Source organism: Bombus vosnesenskii, unplaced genomic scaffold, assembly GCF_011952255.1.
Source record: "Bombus vosnesenskii isolate JDL3184/JDL3185 unplaced genomic scaffold, Bvos_JDL3184-5_v1.1 scf7180000013295, whole genome shotgun sequence".
Taxonomy (NCBI): Eukaryota; Metazoa; Arthropoda; class Insecta; order Hymenoptera; family Apidae; genus Bombus; species Bombus vosnesenskii.
Genome location: NW_022882946.1, coordinates 6,115,553 through 6,131,971, shown reverse-complemented (window position 1 = coordinate 6,131,971; position 16,419 = coordinate 6,115,553). Strand labels below are relative to the sequence as shown.

General features: G+C 44.7%; 1 protein-coding gene across 3 annotated transcripts in view; it reads left to right on the top strand.

Moving 5' to 3' along the window:
* Positions 1-16,419, top strand: part of LOC117233164 (serine/threonine-protein phosphatase 4 regulatory subunit 1-like) — a 148,444-nt gene that overhangs the window by 119,145 nt on the left and 12,880 nt on the right. For all 3 annotated transcript variants that reach the window (XM_033493194.1, XM_033493195.1, XM_033493192.1), the window contains one exon: positions 9,814-9,926. In XM_033493194.1, the coding sequence (XP_033349085.1) occupies positions 9,814-9,926 (113 nt within the window). The remainder of the gene's footprint in view (positions 1-9,813; positions 9,927-16,419) is intronic.

Genomic DNA, 16,419 nt, shown 5'->3' with positions numbered 1-16,419 from the left:
TCGCTTTACACGCCACGCAACCAGGGCCCGCATTTAAGCGTTTCTGTGTTCCTCGTTCTCTCGGCCCGTTCCTTTTTCCACCTCCGCCACGACCTTCTCTCTTCCTACCTCCGCCTCCGGCTTTTTACCCTGTCCTGTTTAGCGAGAGAACTCGATTCTAGTCGACTCGTAACACGCGCCGCCTCGGTATGCATCGTCCCGTGATGCATTGCTTCCGAGAAGCGATAGCGCACCGGCTTCAGCTTTGCGCCGTTCTGCCTCGCCGCAACGCGCTCGCTTTCAAGCTCGGCCCCCGTGACTCGTGGGAAAGCAAGTTCACCTAGAAGCGAGCCTCGTGCAAGCGCAAGTTTCGGTTTTTAAATGCCGCTCGTTGGACAGTATTCCATGTCCGAGGTTCGTTTCGTTTAGGAATTTTGAATATCGTGAAACGCGAACAAAGATCACGAGGTACGTGGCGATCTGTACGACGAACATGGCAGGAACTGCGTTAGCCACACTTATTCGCGTTTTACTCGCACGCCACCGATTCTACCACCATGTTGTATCGTTCCCACGGTGTAGCTACACGTTCAAAATGACGAAGTAGAACTCTCGTTATTCTCGTCGGAAGCTAATCATTCCCATCTGTAAATAATCTTGACGCGTTTTGTAGATATCATGATGTTTACAAATTGCCTGCTTGTCGCGTAGGTAATATCTACGCGAAGGAATTACAGGCAAATGTTTGCCTTTATTAAATAATTTTAGGAGAGGAAAAATAAAAGGTACACCTCGCCACGAAATAGTACCAATTAACGATCTTCGAAATACACGCACGTTATCGATAGTACGGTGTCATCGACCTCAGCCTAAATCCACCGAAATAGAACGTGCCGAGAAGGTGAGAAAGTTGCAGAAAAATTGATGGAAAACATTGGTCCGCGACAAACCTCGTCTCTGCTCCATGTGCGCGAAGACGTGCGTTATCCTGCTAAGAGAATAGGGGGAGGGGAAATTCAGAGAAAAGCGTATGCCAGAAAAAGACGTAGTCGCGTATAGTAGGCAAGACCAGCGACGACGTAGTCGTAAAGTGCGGTAGAATGCACTCTGACGTAGTAGACTCTGTGTATTGCTTGGCGCGGCGCGTTGCATTCCCCTGCGGTGCATTGACTTTGCCGCCCCTCTTGCGCCTCGAACGCCAAACTACCCCCCACTCCGCCCCGTCTCTTCTCCGTCGAATCCTTCTCCCTCTTTCTCCATCGCGTTGCATCGTCTTTCCCTCCTTGTCGCTCTTCCACCGCTTGATCCACGCCGCCGGTCGCGCCGTTGCACTCCACCGCCTCCCCGATGCAACCGCCTCCCGGCACAACAACAACATTCCTTCTCTCTGCAGTCCCTTCATGCCACGGAGACCCTGCTACCAGACTCCTTCTTCTTCTTCTGCTTCTTCTTCTTCTTCTTCTACGTCGTCGTTCTCTCAGACAGCGGCGTCGAAGCCCTGAGGAACCAACAGACGAGCAACACGCGTGTGTATACGCTTCGTCTTCCTCTCTCTCTCTCTCTGTCTTTCTCTTCGTGCAACTACGCCTCCCCGGTGGAAACTGGTCGCCCGCGAATCGCGTGTGCGATCGACCTCATGGCCACCGGACGAACAGAAAACGGGCATAAGTTTTCGGTTGGTATGTATCGGAACGATATTATATCTACCTGCTCTGCCATCGATTTATCGACTGCTTGTCGCTTCGAAGAGAGGAGACACAGAGAAACAGCGTAGTCACTGGATTCTCGTGGTCGCGTTCCAACGGAGTCGCGTTGCCTCGACGTTTCGTCGATATCGCTCGATTTTTCCCGCGAAGAAACACGAGCAAGGGTTACCTTGGTTTTCATTAATTCATGACACTCGTTGATACGTCGGTATAGATAGAATGTGAGACAACGTAGCACGGAGGTACATACGTGTGGTATACAGATATCGTGAATGTTGGATGAGAACGATAGATGGAAGAAATTAGATATCAAGCCGGTTAACGGAGAAACGCCTGTGTTTTGTAGAAAATATTGGGCGAGCGATGGCACGAGATTTGGCGGATCGACGCGCGGCAATATAGGAGGCGCGAATTACGTCGGTTTTCGCGAATTGTTTGTCTCCGTGCGTTACATCGATCTACCGCGAACACGCTGAACACCGCTAATTGGGTTATTACGCGGAGCCATACGAATCGACGCGCGTTATGCGCACGCCGTCCCTCCTGTTTTGTTCTCGTGTTTGTGAACAGTCTCGACCCAGTCTGTTTACACGGTTGATTTCGAATTTGCCGATGATGCATTATAAGAGCTGTACGACCGACTAACGAGCCGTAAAGCTGTTTCTCCCTTCGGTACCCTGGAAAAACTATCGTAATCGCGGATGCCTATAACGGAAATTACGCTTATCCTCGTCGAGCGATATAGCAATTAGACGATACCAGGTGTCACGGACAGTTATTAATTTAAAAAAAGCAATCCGCGCTATTTCCTCGAGTTATCAGCCGACCATTTGTCGACGATGATTATATTCAGACAGATTTGTTCTGCATACTATCATCGGGACGTGGCGTACTCGTTTGGAAATTTGCTCGTTGTTGAGTGAATCTTCGACGCCGACGAGACAGACGAAACCATGTGGTTGATGTTTTTCCATTTCCAACCATTCGTCCTCGTGGACAGGTTAATCGTTGGTAAAACTTGCACGCAACGGCCAGACACGTTGTGAAGAAATCAGCGAAATTCGTTTGGCAAACCGTAGAACGTGAGCAATGGGCAACCTTATCAGATACGGTTATTTCTTTGGAATAGAGATTTTATTGCTATAGAATCTCGGGTTATTAGCAAAATTCCTGTTTCAACCATAGACAGTCTCGATGTTTCTAATGACAACGATACAATAAACTCCTCCAAACAACTCTATCCAGTGGAATTAGGTTGGACCGTAACTCGGCGGCGTTAGGCAGATTCCTTTCGAAGCAGAGAATCAACCGACCCGATGTTATCAGCTATTGAAGATTTAAACCTGTGCGTAACCTTTCTCGGTTTCTGGCGAAGGACGGGAATTGCAATCAAGGAAGAATCAGGGAAAACCCAGGGATGGCATTTTCTAGAAGGCAGCCACCGAAATGTTATTTGATGTTGGTAATAAAGGTAGCCGGAGGAGACACGCCACCGAGTTGCTCTTCCGTTTTACCATCCTGTGATTCTTTTTCGTTCTTTTGTCTGCACGTCCTTCGCTTCGCAAACCTTCAACGTTTGCCGCTCTTCCGCCTGGTTAAACTGTTCGACGCTTATTTATCGTCACTGAAGAGCGTGAAACCATAAACCAATTGAATGAACGCGCGTTAATCCTCTCTGTACTTAAACCATCCTTCCTCTGTCTCTTTCCTGGGTCACATCCTGTCCGTTCCTCTGTTCCTCTTCTCCCTCTCTCTCTCTCTCTCTCTCTCTCTGTTTTCCCATCACTGAATTTCACGGCTACGTTAGGCGATTGTTTGATTTCTTAGCCGTTAATCGGATTTTCAGAGCTTTTTCCCTCTGTCGAGCGAGGAAGCATGCACCAGCTTTCTCGAGTGTCACCCTCGGCTGATTTAAGTACACGCAGAGTTCACGGCAGAGTCCATCGAGCGGAAGTGGCGCGGTCATCCTTTTATCGTTTTCCACTGCTGGAAATTAGAGGCTTTCGCTTAATTCAAGGATTAGTCCTTAGGACGTGTATAGTGTTTTGAGTAGCGCGCACCAATATGGATAGAAAAGTTGTCCGTGATACCCGAATGCTCAGATTGTACGCAGTCTCGAGAAACGGTGTTTTCTAGATTTTTCCAAGCTTTCAAAATAGTCGACTGACGTGTCGTCGTGCTTTCGACGCTTCGGTATTTTGCGATTTTTCTCACCGTTTCGAATCTTCCGCTGAACATTGCAGCAAAAGTGCAAGAACGCGATTGATGAGAAAGGAAAACCATCACATGGACAGTTTTTAAACGTTCGATCTTAACACTCGATGTAATTCCAACTCTTTTATATTCCAAAATTCCATGCCTGTTGTAAGCAAGGTAGACGAGAAACGAAAGATACCTGAAGAGATGCACAGATTTGATGCGGACAATCGTTTTTGATATATTGACGGATTATCGGATGAAAAAATTAGCCTCATCAAATTTTGATTGGATTTAGAAATCGTATTTGGGTATTAGGTATTATTTAGGCCGACAAATTGCGGATTTTCCTTTTTGTATTCTCCGTTCGTTGACAGGCCGGTGTTATGGCATTGTACGAGAGATTAGATGAAACGCGTTCGAGCGACAGATGCGCACGGCCAACAAATTTTCCCCTTTCTCATTTCCACCGCCATCGTTTTTCCCCGTCTGTCCTTAGGTGCGGCGCATGTGACACGAGGTACGTGCACCTGGAGGGAGGGCGCTCCCCTAATTACAATGATCGGGGCCCAGATTTTCGCGTTCCCCTCGTGCCACCACCGTTGCGCATCTGGGAAAACTATCGCGAGTTTCGCTGCAGTTCACGTGGCTTGAAATTAATTTCCTACCTTTCACTTCCCCTTTCCGCTACGATTCCCCGAATTACGTGAAATCCTATTTTTCCAAAATTTCTCGCATCGTAATAAATTGATCACTTAGCGGATAAAGCTGAGTCTCGCTACGATTTCGCGGTTCACCCTATCTTCTAAACGGTCGCAGGAATTAAGAGCTTGCAAGGCTTCCGCCTGTTGCCGAGATCGCCTTTTACGGCTTCCGCCACTTTTCCCGATACCAGTCTTCTGCTACTGATACTCCATCCACGCAACAACACCAACAAACGCTGTATCGTCTTTCATTACCATGTCCATGGGGAATTTTCGCCGTATAACAACCCCTCGGTGCTCTGGCCCCGTTTTATCCGCTCGTCCTTCCTTCCAACTGATTCGTTAGCGCGTTTGTCCTCGGTGAAACAACGATGGACAACCGAGGAGCGAAAAACTCGCGCGGGACAATCGGACGTGACGCGGGGATAAAGAAGCAGAGGAAGAAGAGAGAGGGCAAAGACGGAGCCTAAACGAATCCGGGGGTTAGAAAAACCGTGTGAAGACGAGCGAGTGGAAAGTCCCCGTACGTGGAAGCCGGTATCTCGTAGTCATAGACACGCGAGTTTTCGAACGCGGTACCCCACAGTCTTCCTTTTTCGACCCTCGTCGCGATCCCTTTGCTACCAATGGACCCTGATGAAGGGCGAGAGGGGGGAGGGCATCGAAGGGCGACCTTCGGGCCCATGGGAATTTATCTTGTCTGGCAAAATTCTCCTGACGCTGGTCTCTTTCAGAGAACATTGCCGGACAACTGTTCGTTTGGTTCGCAGGATGGAACTTAGAAAAGAGGGTGGAAAGGGTAATTTATCTTTTCTTGTACGTTTCCTTCGGTGTTGTTCGTGGAAATTTAGATTTACTCGAAGGTTTAGATTTACTCGAGTTTGGATATTTTTCCAAGTAGATGGAAATAACGAAGTCTCGCGAGCTTATGCTTCCGATGATTTCATTTCAATTAACGTTTCACCTGGAACGATTTATTATATGAAAGTAAGCAAAATATATAAAATTTAAGTGGCTGAATAATAATAGCGTATTAAAGGTAACGAAACCGGATGGGAGATTGCTCAAACGTTGGACAATTATTCGAATGGGATTGTTTAAGCGTGAAATGTTCGAATAAATAACGAAACGCGCGTGTAAGTACCGTTCGACACGAAGAATTTTTGGAAAGCAACTTGAATTGGAAAAACAACTTCAGTCTGCAAGTTGTTGAAAACGCGCGATGATACGTTACTTCGATATATCGATAGAGCAATGTGTAATTTATTTAAAGAATCTGGCTGTTTATAATTACACGACAATTACACGAATCTCATCCAGCAGTTTCCCTTGTTTTTTTTTTTTTTTTTTTATATCGCGAAAGTATCCACGATGTTTTCGATGTATTCGACGTACGTACCGATCGTGAAACAACTTAGTCGTCGAATGTGGGTCGCTCGTGTCAAAGACGAGGGCTTTGTCGTTCGGTGCCGGCTAGCTTCTTGAGATAACAGCTGGCTTCCGGTGGCTAGAAAGCGCGGTCAACTTGTCCGGTAAAGTTGGTCGATCGCGGATGCGTTTGTTCAACGAACCAAAGAACATTGTGTTTGTCGAATGGTCAATTGCCGCGAATTAAGATCTCGATGCGAGTTCTCCTGCTGTTCCGGTTTCCATTTCGTTTGCCATTTTTTAACTATCGAGCAGGCGATAGAAAAACACGACGTTGGTGTAAAATAGCGAAACGATAAGCTTTGGTCGAATATATGAAAAGAAACGATTTTTCCGCTATCTTCGGCGATTAGAAGAACGTGGAAGTGACTTCGATTAAAAAAAAAAGCGCTGATTATCAAGATTTCAAATCTTCAGAAGCAGATAGCAGAGGAATTTCATTTCTACGATCGACGTGCCAACTTCGCTACGACTGATAAATTCCGCTTTTCAACAACCACTTCAAACACTTCGCCTCCTTTTTTATTGTTCTTGGTAATTGGGCAAGTGATATTCCACCATCAAATTTAATAAATAACGTTCGTCGATCAGGCTAACGCGTAATAAATTTCAAGAGGAAGACGCTACTTCTCTTCTCGCGTCGTGATATCTGAAATTTAATCGAACTTTCGATAACCAACGTAACTTTTGTACCGAATAAAGAGAGAGAGAGAAAGACGTTAAAAAGAGATAGAGATCGTAGCTGGCGGCGAGCAGCATCGCACGGCAATGCACATAGCTAATCCATCTTTACCGTTTCTCCGTCTCGGGGACGTGACGTTACGTCGTATTTCCACGACTCTACGCGTTCGAAACGACAAGCAAATCCACTTTTCGCCGTTCAAACGGAATACGAGAGGCGCACACGCGACTCGAATACAACGTTGTATCTGTATGAGGTGTGGAGGTTGCACGCGACATCGAAGATGCGATATATTTCGCACGCGGACGCCTTTTCCTCGTAAACGATTCCCCGGATATTGCTGGTCCTCGTGAGCGTTCCACGAGGCGGATAATGAAATTTCACGACCGATACTCGGTGAGAACGGTCCGCGCGAATTACGCACGATCGCGTAATAACGCGTTATCGTCGAAATAACGACCGTGTCCCCGTTAAAATGGGGCCATGGTTTTTTAACATCGATAATGAGAACCAAGGCACAGTGCATGTCGGCGCCAGGGAATATTTTCCGTTCGCCGATTCTATTCGATCAATTAGCGGAACGTTCGAGGCAGAAAGCAATGGCGAAGTCGTTGCAATGGAAGATCGCGAGTTTCGTTTCGGTAACAATCGTTTTAACGGGGCTCGAGTAAGTTCATTCCGAACTTTGGATATTCTATGGGTTTCTGGTTTTCTGTTATACAGGGGACGATTTGAAAAATGGAGAAAATTTGTAAAATTTAAGCAAAATCGCAGGTTCGAGGTGTTCGAAGTTCGTACTACGGAATATGTAATGTATAGGTAGCTTGGTGGAATCAGCAGGAAGTACGAGCGTACAGTTAAACGCGAAGTTCTCAGCGCGTTACATCGTTGCGAACGGTGATTCCCCCGCCCGACAAATCGACTTTCCCCTAAAATCGAAACCAGCCCCCGAAGCCCGTCGGTCACGAAACCGCCGTCTTCCCTATCGATCTTACGAGCCATCCTGAAGCACGAACATGCGCAGCAGCGCGAAGTTACCAGCGGAGTTGTACTTCAATTTTGGGCCGGAGGTGGTGCTGGGTCCGCGTACGTATTTCACACCCCATCCGCCTTTATCCGGTCTCGCGACTATCGATCATGGTAAACGCGCGAATAAAGCGGATGCTCGTTTAAATCGATCGTTTTGCGCATTCGTATAATTCCCATCGGAAGTTGATCGGCGAGAAGAAGTTCGGTGATACGCGAGCGGAATTTAGTGGCGATCCTCGTGGTCGGTGTCGTCGTCGTCGACGACGCCGGCGGCGGCCATGTTTGCGCCGGCACGGTAGGCGTTCACGGGCGGTACCATCCCTCTACCCGTTCTCCAACGACTTTGGAGAACGGTCGCCCCCCACCTCCGATCGTCCGGTAAACTTCTGGTGGGGTACCGCAAACGATCTTCCGTTGGTGCCAGTTCTACCCCCCACCACGCGGCCGCCTCTCCTCCGTCCCCTCCACCGCTTCGGCAACCTACCGAACTCGGTCTTTATCGCTCTACGAGTTTCGCGACATAGTCTACTCGCCTCTCGGCTGCTGCCAGCGCTCTCTCTTTTGCCTTCCCCCCACCAACTCGCTTCCCCGCGTCCATCCGTTCACGCACTCGACCACAGCGGAGGGGATAGCGTTCCCCTCCACGGCGCTATTGAAGCGCGGTGGGGGGAAGTCTTGCGAGGACGCCAAACTAGAAGATCGAACTCTTCGCGTATCTTCTTGCTTTTTTCGCATCCTTCTTCGTCTTCTTCGCGTACCTCCTCGATTTTTTGTTTCTGTTGCTCCTTTCTCGGTCCAACCATCGATTTCATTCGTTTCTATCTTAACCCCCCGTGCTCGTTTTTTCCTCTTCTTTTTCTTCTTCCTCCCTTCCTTCCATCCCCACCATACAGCCACGTTACGCGTTGCTATACTTCGCGTTCCACCTTTTCCTTTTCTCTTCCACCGCTTTCTTCCTCCGCTTTCTTTCTCCTCTTCTTTTCTTTTTTTATTTTTATTTCTTTGTTTTTTTTTTTTTTTTTGCTACGCTCGCTTCCACTTCGATTTTTCGTCTCGAGCAGAACGCTGCCTCCTTCTCCTCGACGCCGTCACGATGGCCGACTGACAACCACTGCCGACGTCCGTTCCTTTTCAGGCTTCTGTCCGCCGGTATATCCTGATTGGCCCTCGCAACCGCGCCGATCGTTAAGATTCGACCAAGTACACCCGCTTCGCCAACTTCCTTCTCGTTGGTGTGCAAGTTTGAACGAAATTGGCTGGGGAACCGGACAGCGATGAAAGTTGCGACCGATCGTCGTCGGGAATTTCGGGGACACGCGAACGATTCCGAGACTTCGTGAACGAGGGGGCGCGTGGCCCCATCGTTCCTTGTTAAAACTTTTTTTCTCCCCCCTGGCCAACTTCTTCTCTGTTCGCCGTTAATTATCGTCCCCTGCGCTGATATTTGCATTCGTCCGCGATTCCGCCGAGAAAATCTAATTTTCCTTAGGTAAACCTGCCCTTTCTCGTCACTTTCTTTCTTCGGCCATCCCGCGCCCTCCTTAAGCGTATCCTTCGGCCAGTTGCTGCTAGATGATTTATATTCGGGACGAGACGCGGCTCGTAAATGTCTGCTTACTTTCTCGACGTTCTGCGTGCATTGCCTTGTCGTCGATCGCGATCACCGTTGTAGAACTACGTTTCACTTGGATCGTACGGAAAATCCGTCGAAATACCGGTTACTCGAATTTTTATGAATTTACACGTAAATATATAATGTAAAAATGTAAGAGTATTTAAAATATCCATATAGCGTGGCGCACTTATCGGGTAAAACGATTGAAGGAAACGCTTTGAATCGATGTAGCTACGATTTGCCGTAAATTGGATCGTTAGAGTACGGAAAATTTGTTAAACAGGCGATGTCAAGTTTGAAAGTAACTTCGCCGTTTCAACATATTTAAATTAAAATCAATTGATTTTGTTCTTTCCACTTCCCTTTACGTGTTCAAGGCATCTCCGCTATTCTCTGTATTTCAATTGTACGACGCTTTCTTTTTAATCACAGCTGCACACCAACCAACCTTCGTACTGTTACTTCTTCTTGCAGACAGAGAATCGGCAGGATGCTGGTGGAAGTATTTCGCACTGCCGCTAACAATGGAACGAAACTTAACGTGAGCGAAGTGATGCACGTGGTGAGACAGATCGCCGACGATACCGGTAAGTTAAAAACTTATTTATCTGTTAAAATTGCACATTCGAAGATGTAAAGTGTAACCGAAGCAATTAGAAATCTATCGCGTTCCTTGTCAATTCTAAAGAAAGAAAAGAAAAAGAAGAAGGGAGATTTAAAATGAACAGGTAGAAAATGAAAACGTCGCGATCTTAGCTTGACAGTTTACTTTATGATGTGATAAAATCTAAGAATTTTAATTTGGAGATTGCCTTATGCCAGAAACAGACGACTCGAGAAACCCAATTTACTAAATGTTCGCTATACACAGTTTTATTATTCTAAACGTTGCACGTTGTTGGCGTTCGCACATTTGTTTTATTTTACAGCTTCTAAATAAGTAACGAAAGGATTGGAAATAATTCTGAGCCAAATCCTTGACGCACCGCTTGCGCACGTAATTTATAAATTACCTTTCTTTGCTGTCAGACACTGCATCCTTGAGTGTTTTTTATTTTTCCAATTTTCCAAATCTACGATTTTAATCTGCAATAGCCAAAGTTTATATAGCAAAGTCTACTCTTTAGATGCACGTAAGTTTTATCGTATTTACGTCTTGCATTGAATACGTGTGATTGTTGAAAGAGCGATCGATCTTTTACCAATTATCAAAAGACTATCGTATAGCATTCGCAGATTTCAACGCCTATCGCTTACTCTATCGTGTCTATAAAAAAATTCTTTCTATCTATCGGGCAACGAGAAGATCGACAATTTGTACGTTGCCATCGAATCTTCGAAACGTCCATCGTTGCAACTTGTTTCAATCTTACACAACACTCTTGTTGTCTCTGTACTAATAATCACACCGTAGCAAAGGTTTTCTTCGAAAGAAACTTTAATTCCTGCAACCAGGTTTATTCTTCCTCGCGCGTGTTGTTTCGACGAACGGATCCAAAATCCTACACCTCGTCTCGAGTTGCAATTACACCTTTTACAGAAATAATTCACCAACCGCGAACCAGACATTTTTCCCTGGTTCCCTCTCGACCATGAAAAATTGAAATGACGCGGGATGTTCCCTAGCTTGCACACGCCGGCCTGGAGAAAATTCCTTTTTAGGTGGCGCGCCATTTGTTTTTCCGGTTGCTCAGCCCCGTTTCCTCGAACGAGATACACCGAACGAGACCCGCGGGTGCGGATACGGGGGGAGTTTAAAAATAGAAAGGCCAGGACGCGTTCTTGAGAGAAGACAGAACGTGTTCCGCGTTACCGGTAGGGTAACGTGACGAGGAAGCCAGTTGGGGTTGCAGACGAGGCTGTTGCTCCGCAGTAGGTGACGACAAGATTGTCGCCGCTTCCGGTGTAGCACGCGCCTCACCGGAAGTCTGTCGTGGTTTCTCTGCGCGAGGTATTTATACGAGGACGCTCGCTACGGTTTACTTTTTCGTCTAGCCCACTTCTACGTTACATGGTATTTCGAAACGAAACACCCGACCCAACGGCGAACCTAATGACGATTTTCTTGCTCGAGATATCGCGTTCGCGGCCTGTAATTTCGATAACGCGATCCCTTTTTGTCGAAACTCGAACGAGAGATCAAAACGCATAACGGCGTTGGTCGAAGAATGGTTCATAGTTGGATTTAGAGGCAAAGTGGAGCTTAAAGAGAAGAGAAAAATTCCCTGATCACCTGCTAACGCGAGAAGACTAAAAGGGAAACACCCAGCAGATCTCACAAAGGATGTATCTTAACAAACACGAAGATGGTACCCCATTGGGGGTAGCCACCCACGTGAAAATCAATGGGATAAAAAATTCTACCAAATGTCCAAGTTGGACAAATTGTAAATGTGAAATTTTAAATTAAAAAAAAAACTTGCTAACGCGTTTACCATCGCTCGAAATCACAAAGGTTACGAGTAAGGTTAGTAGAAATCTTAAAAACAGGTCAAGAATTTATGTCCTGCTATTTATTCATAAGGAAACGGGCATCGGTTATTAGATTAGAAATACAGCTATTCGGCGATCGACAGCAGATACAGCAAACATCGTTAAATATGGGAAAATATGAGCGGAAGAATTGTGTCAGCGATAGGAGAAAATTTTGAGGGGCCATAAAACGCTTGAGAATGACTGGTCGTTTGAAAAATCGATTTATTACTCATCGTCCTCTGTAAAGATCGAGAACGATCGTCATTGTTCGGGGCGGTTTTCGCAGAACCGAGTAAAGTATGTTCAAAGGTCATCTATAACGATCTATGAGTCATCAATGAGTCGATGTGTATCTTGAGCAAACGTTAGCCTAACGAAATCCGAAACACAGAAACGAGAAAGATAGAAAAGGAAAAGATATCTTTGAAAAAGCAATAGCCAGCAACTATGGTAGGTCTTCTTACCTGACCGTTTCGAGGAAACATGGAAAATGACGCGCCACTGCGTTTTCATCCCACTAATGGCTCTTTTCTTTTCCCAGACCTTCGAAAATACTTTAAGACAGCCGACTTTTAAGACCTGCACGGGACCTCCGTCACGTGAAAAAAATGCTCCTTTTATATTTCTGTGCCGCCACAGCGTTCTCTTAATACGCCACCTCACCACGACAAAGGGAATCCTTCGAATTGCAAATAAACTCGCCATCGATCGTACCTGGACGCGTGATCGTTATTTCCCGAGCGTTAGCGGACCTAACGTTGGAAAAACACGTACGACCGGGCTTAGTTCGTTGCTTTCCAGCGTCATTCTACGAGACAAGCAAAACAAAGACGATGAAATTCTAGTAGGAAATTCTCTGGACAAATGTTCCGAATTCTCGATCGGTTATCTTGAAACGTGTAAACCAGCTCGCCCCTAATGTTCACGCGGCGAAACAGTTTATTTTAATGAAAGATCTACGTGATTATCGACAGGGTTCGATATTTTGTCGTTTTAATTGTATTCTTATCGTACGACAGAAATATTAAAAAATGTATAATATACGCGGCGTACCTAACTGATATCGATAATCTATATACATAACATCGGAGTACAAATCAATTATCACACATTCGCGCTACATTACTTGCGAAGAATTAAATACACGTATTTAAGTTACGAAATTTATTGAGCATTTTTTTAAGTTAATCGTGTCTCTTTCATCGTCCAATTGAATTTACCAGGAATAATATATTATACAGAAATAGTATAATATATAAAATATTTACCAAAATAATCTACAATTATCCATAGCTTGATATCGAACTAACAACGCACAATTAGTTACAGTCCTCGCTATCTATACACACTTCTCTATTTCTATTAAAATAATCGTATTGTAAACGCGCCACGTGTTCTACGAGCCATCAGGCGTTTCCCGACAGGGATGCAACTGTCGAGGAAAGGTGCATTCCCGACAGAGCATGATCCCTGACGAGTGTCACATACTGGCTGCACTATTTTTAGGCACGATCTAGACGACGATGGAACATCTTGCTCGTAACACGTGCCGGCATCGGTGTTTTTCCGTGGGCCGATCGAAGCATAGCATAGGGGAAGACACGAACGAGGAAGAAGAGGGTCGTAGGAAAGAAGATTCAAGACTCGTGACCAGGGGCAAGCGACACGCGCGCTTTTTCTCTACACGTATTTTTGGACTAGCTTCCTCGAGCAGGGACAAATATCGAAAGGGACACGCGCCCCTTTTCCTTTTCGGTAGATCGGAGAAAGAGGGCGATGCCAGTTGCGTCGACTAGTTCCCGATTTTTTCCTGCCATATGCGAGGAGGAAATACGCGAAGGCTTAACAGACAACGAAACGGATATTTCCTTTTTCTTCCTTTACCATTTATCTGCTTCGCTTTTTTTTCTTTTCTCTGGAATGACAGGATACAGCTTACGTTCGGAGGAATCTTCTTTCTTTCTTTCTTTTTCTTTTTTTTTTTTTTTTTTACAGTAAAATAAATTCTATCCCATACAGTTCTATTCTATACGTTGTCGAGAAATAAATAAAAATAAATTGAATAAAAAAAACGTTGATTTACGCCTACCATAAAAAATGTGCTAAAATTTTAACGAAGAAACATGGAGAGTTACGTAAGTTTCATAATTGGGAATGTTCGATAAAAATGGACAAGCCGAGAATGTATCTATTTTTCTGGTGGCGAGAACGAGACAACGATGGCTTCAATAACAATGACTCTTCTAGTTACGCGTTTTCTCTCTCTCTTTCTCGATAAGAATGCAACGAAGCCAATTGTTGCCGTAAAGCGAAAGGGGTTCGAATACTTGTTGTTCCGTGAAGGTGGTTTTCATGCGGATCTTGGTGGCGTTTCTATGAATCCGTGCCACTGTTACCGGAGGGTGTCTTCTCATTATTGGCCCGATACGACCGATACCCGAGATCGATCCATTCGTCGTCGCATAACTAGTGTCACGTAAAATTTATGATAAAAAAGGAGTAACTGAGCGATAACTTAACTTGACGGTGCCTTTATAATTTTGTTGGCTTTTATTCACGAAGATGATTAAGTATAATATTACAATGAAGTAGCGAAGTTAAAATAGTTGTTCAAATCACGGCCAAACTGTACACAAGACTCAAGGCTAAAGACTCAAAACTAAAGGCTAAAGACTAAAGACTAAAGACTAGAAACTAAAGACTTCTCTCGTGGTCGAATGCCTGCAGTTTTTACATGTTGCGTTTGTAGGTATTGAGGTACAAAGGGCAGATCCTAATTGCCCTACGTAATGGGGAAAGTGTAATATTGGACCATGTGCAAAGGTCAAGTCAGAACCTAACGGTTCGCTGTCAGATAGTACGGAATGACGTGGATTTGGGTATAGTCATTGTCACACTAGCTTCGTCACGGAACTGCCCAGGGAAAAGTAACTATATGTCGGAGTCAGGTTGGAATTTTGGGGCGTTCGACGAACCTTTACTTACTTTACCGTCACGGATGTAGCAATGTTTATCGGTACAAATGTGGACACTACAAGAGGCTATGAGTAATAGCGGCGATAGGATGGTCGAGATGATGGTGACAACGAATTCAGGTTCGATAACGAATCCACGGTCCACCGGACGACCGGTATCAACGTAATACACGATTCGGGTAACTTTCTCGATAACTCAATCGGCAATTCGTAACCAAGTAACTAACTCTAACTCTCACTCTAACTACCTCAATCCGAAAGAGGCTGCCCTTATATAATCCTGTCCCTGCTTCTCGGGTTAATCTTTGTTTTAAGGAGAGCCATATAATCATTTCATACCTCTGTCAGGTACATGTCCCTCCCGTGACCGTGGCAACGTTTAGTATGAGTACCGCTATGTCACTTAGAGCCCGAACCCATGGTCATAAAGCCATATTGGGACATTAGAACTATTTCTTATTGTTATTACTTAAGTGCAGCTATAGTAAAAGTCTGGATTAGGGTATTGGGGTTTTTCCCAACATTCCGGATGGGAAATCCCGATGTTCTTTCATCTCCGACATATGTAACGATCACGAACACGTTTCTAATTATCCATCGCGGACGAAGAGTTATTTCAATTAGCAGATAATAATTGTACGAGTTGCACGACGATCAATGAATTCGAGAATCGTGCATCGTGTTTCGGTTTAATTTTGACCCGAGGACGAATTTGTCGTATCTCAGTTTTGTTTTCGTTTTAATTAAGAAAAGTATTTTTAACGTTTTAAGAATATCTATAGCGTAACATTGAAGGGAGAAATCATTTATATTAATAACGAGTGCCATAATAAGAAGATAAAACTGATTAAAAGTTCGGTACTTTTTCAAAATGCGTTGTAATTAATTCATAGCCAATTAATGTTCGTGAGACGTAAAACGAAGTTTTGCACCTCCGAATACGAAACTTATGCTTTTCTCTCTTTTCCGATAAATACCGACAGTCCATCGATTTACGCGGTCAGAAAATATAATCTTCGATAATCTTTGTCTGAATCAATCGTGTTGTCGACGATAACGAGATTCCCAGCGAGCGCTTTTAACCCGAAACGTTTAGAATAAAAGCGAAACAGAACTTTGAAAATAAGTCAAACGACGAATATGGTAACTTTGAGTCAATTAAAGAAAAAATTGATTGCCTGGAAATATGGATACGGACAAAGACGATGAATAGAATTTGTTTCAGCTTTTGTACGATTCTATATATCCAATTTATTTGCGAACCTATATCAAATAAATACTTTTATAACTTCGATTTCCTCTACAGTATTTTCCCTCTTTTTCTTGTATTAGCCAATTTCCTCTAGGTACGCGATTTTTATCCGCGTAAAAAGGATTATGTATATGGAACGAACACCACGTAAATCCAGAGTGTACAATTAAATATCGAAGCTGCCTGCCATCGATTCTTTCTTTTTCACATTTAAAAGGCTATGAAACGGTAAAAAGAAATACAATTGACTAGTTGGAAAATGCTTGAGAGGAACGCAGGAATGTTACCACGTTCTTAGAATCCTCTAAAAATATTGGCGCCAAAGACCTAAATCACGTGGGCCGGATAGAAACCAAAAGAAGAATCAGCTTTTCAAAC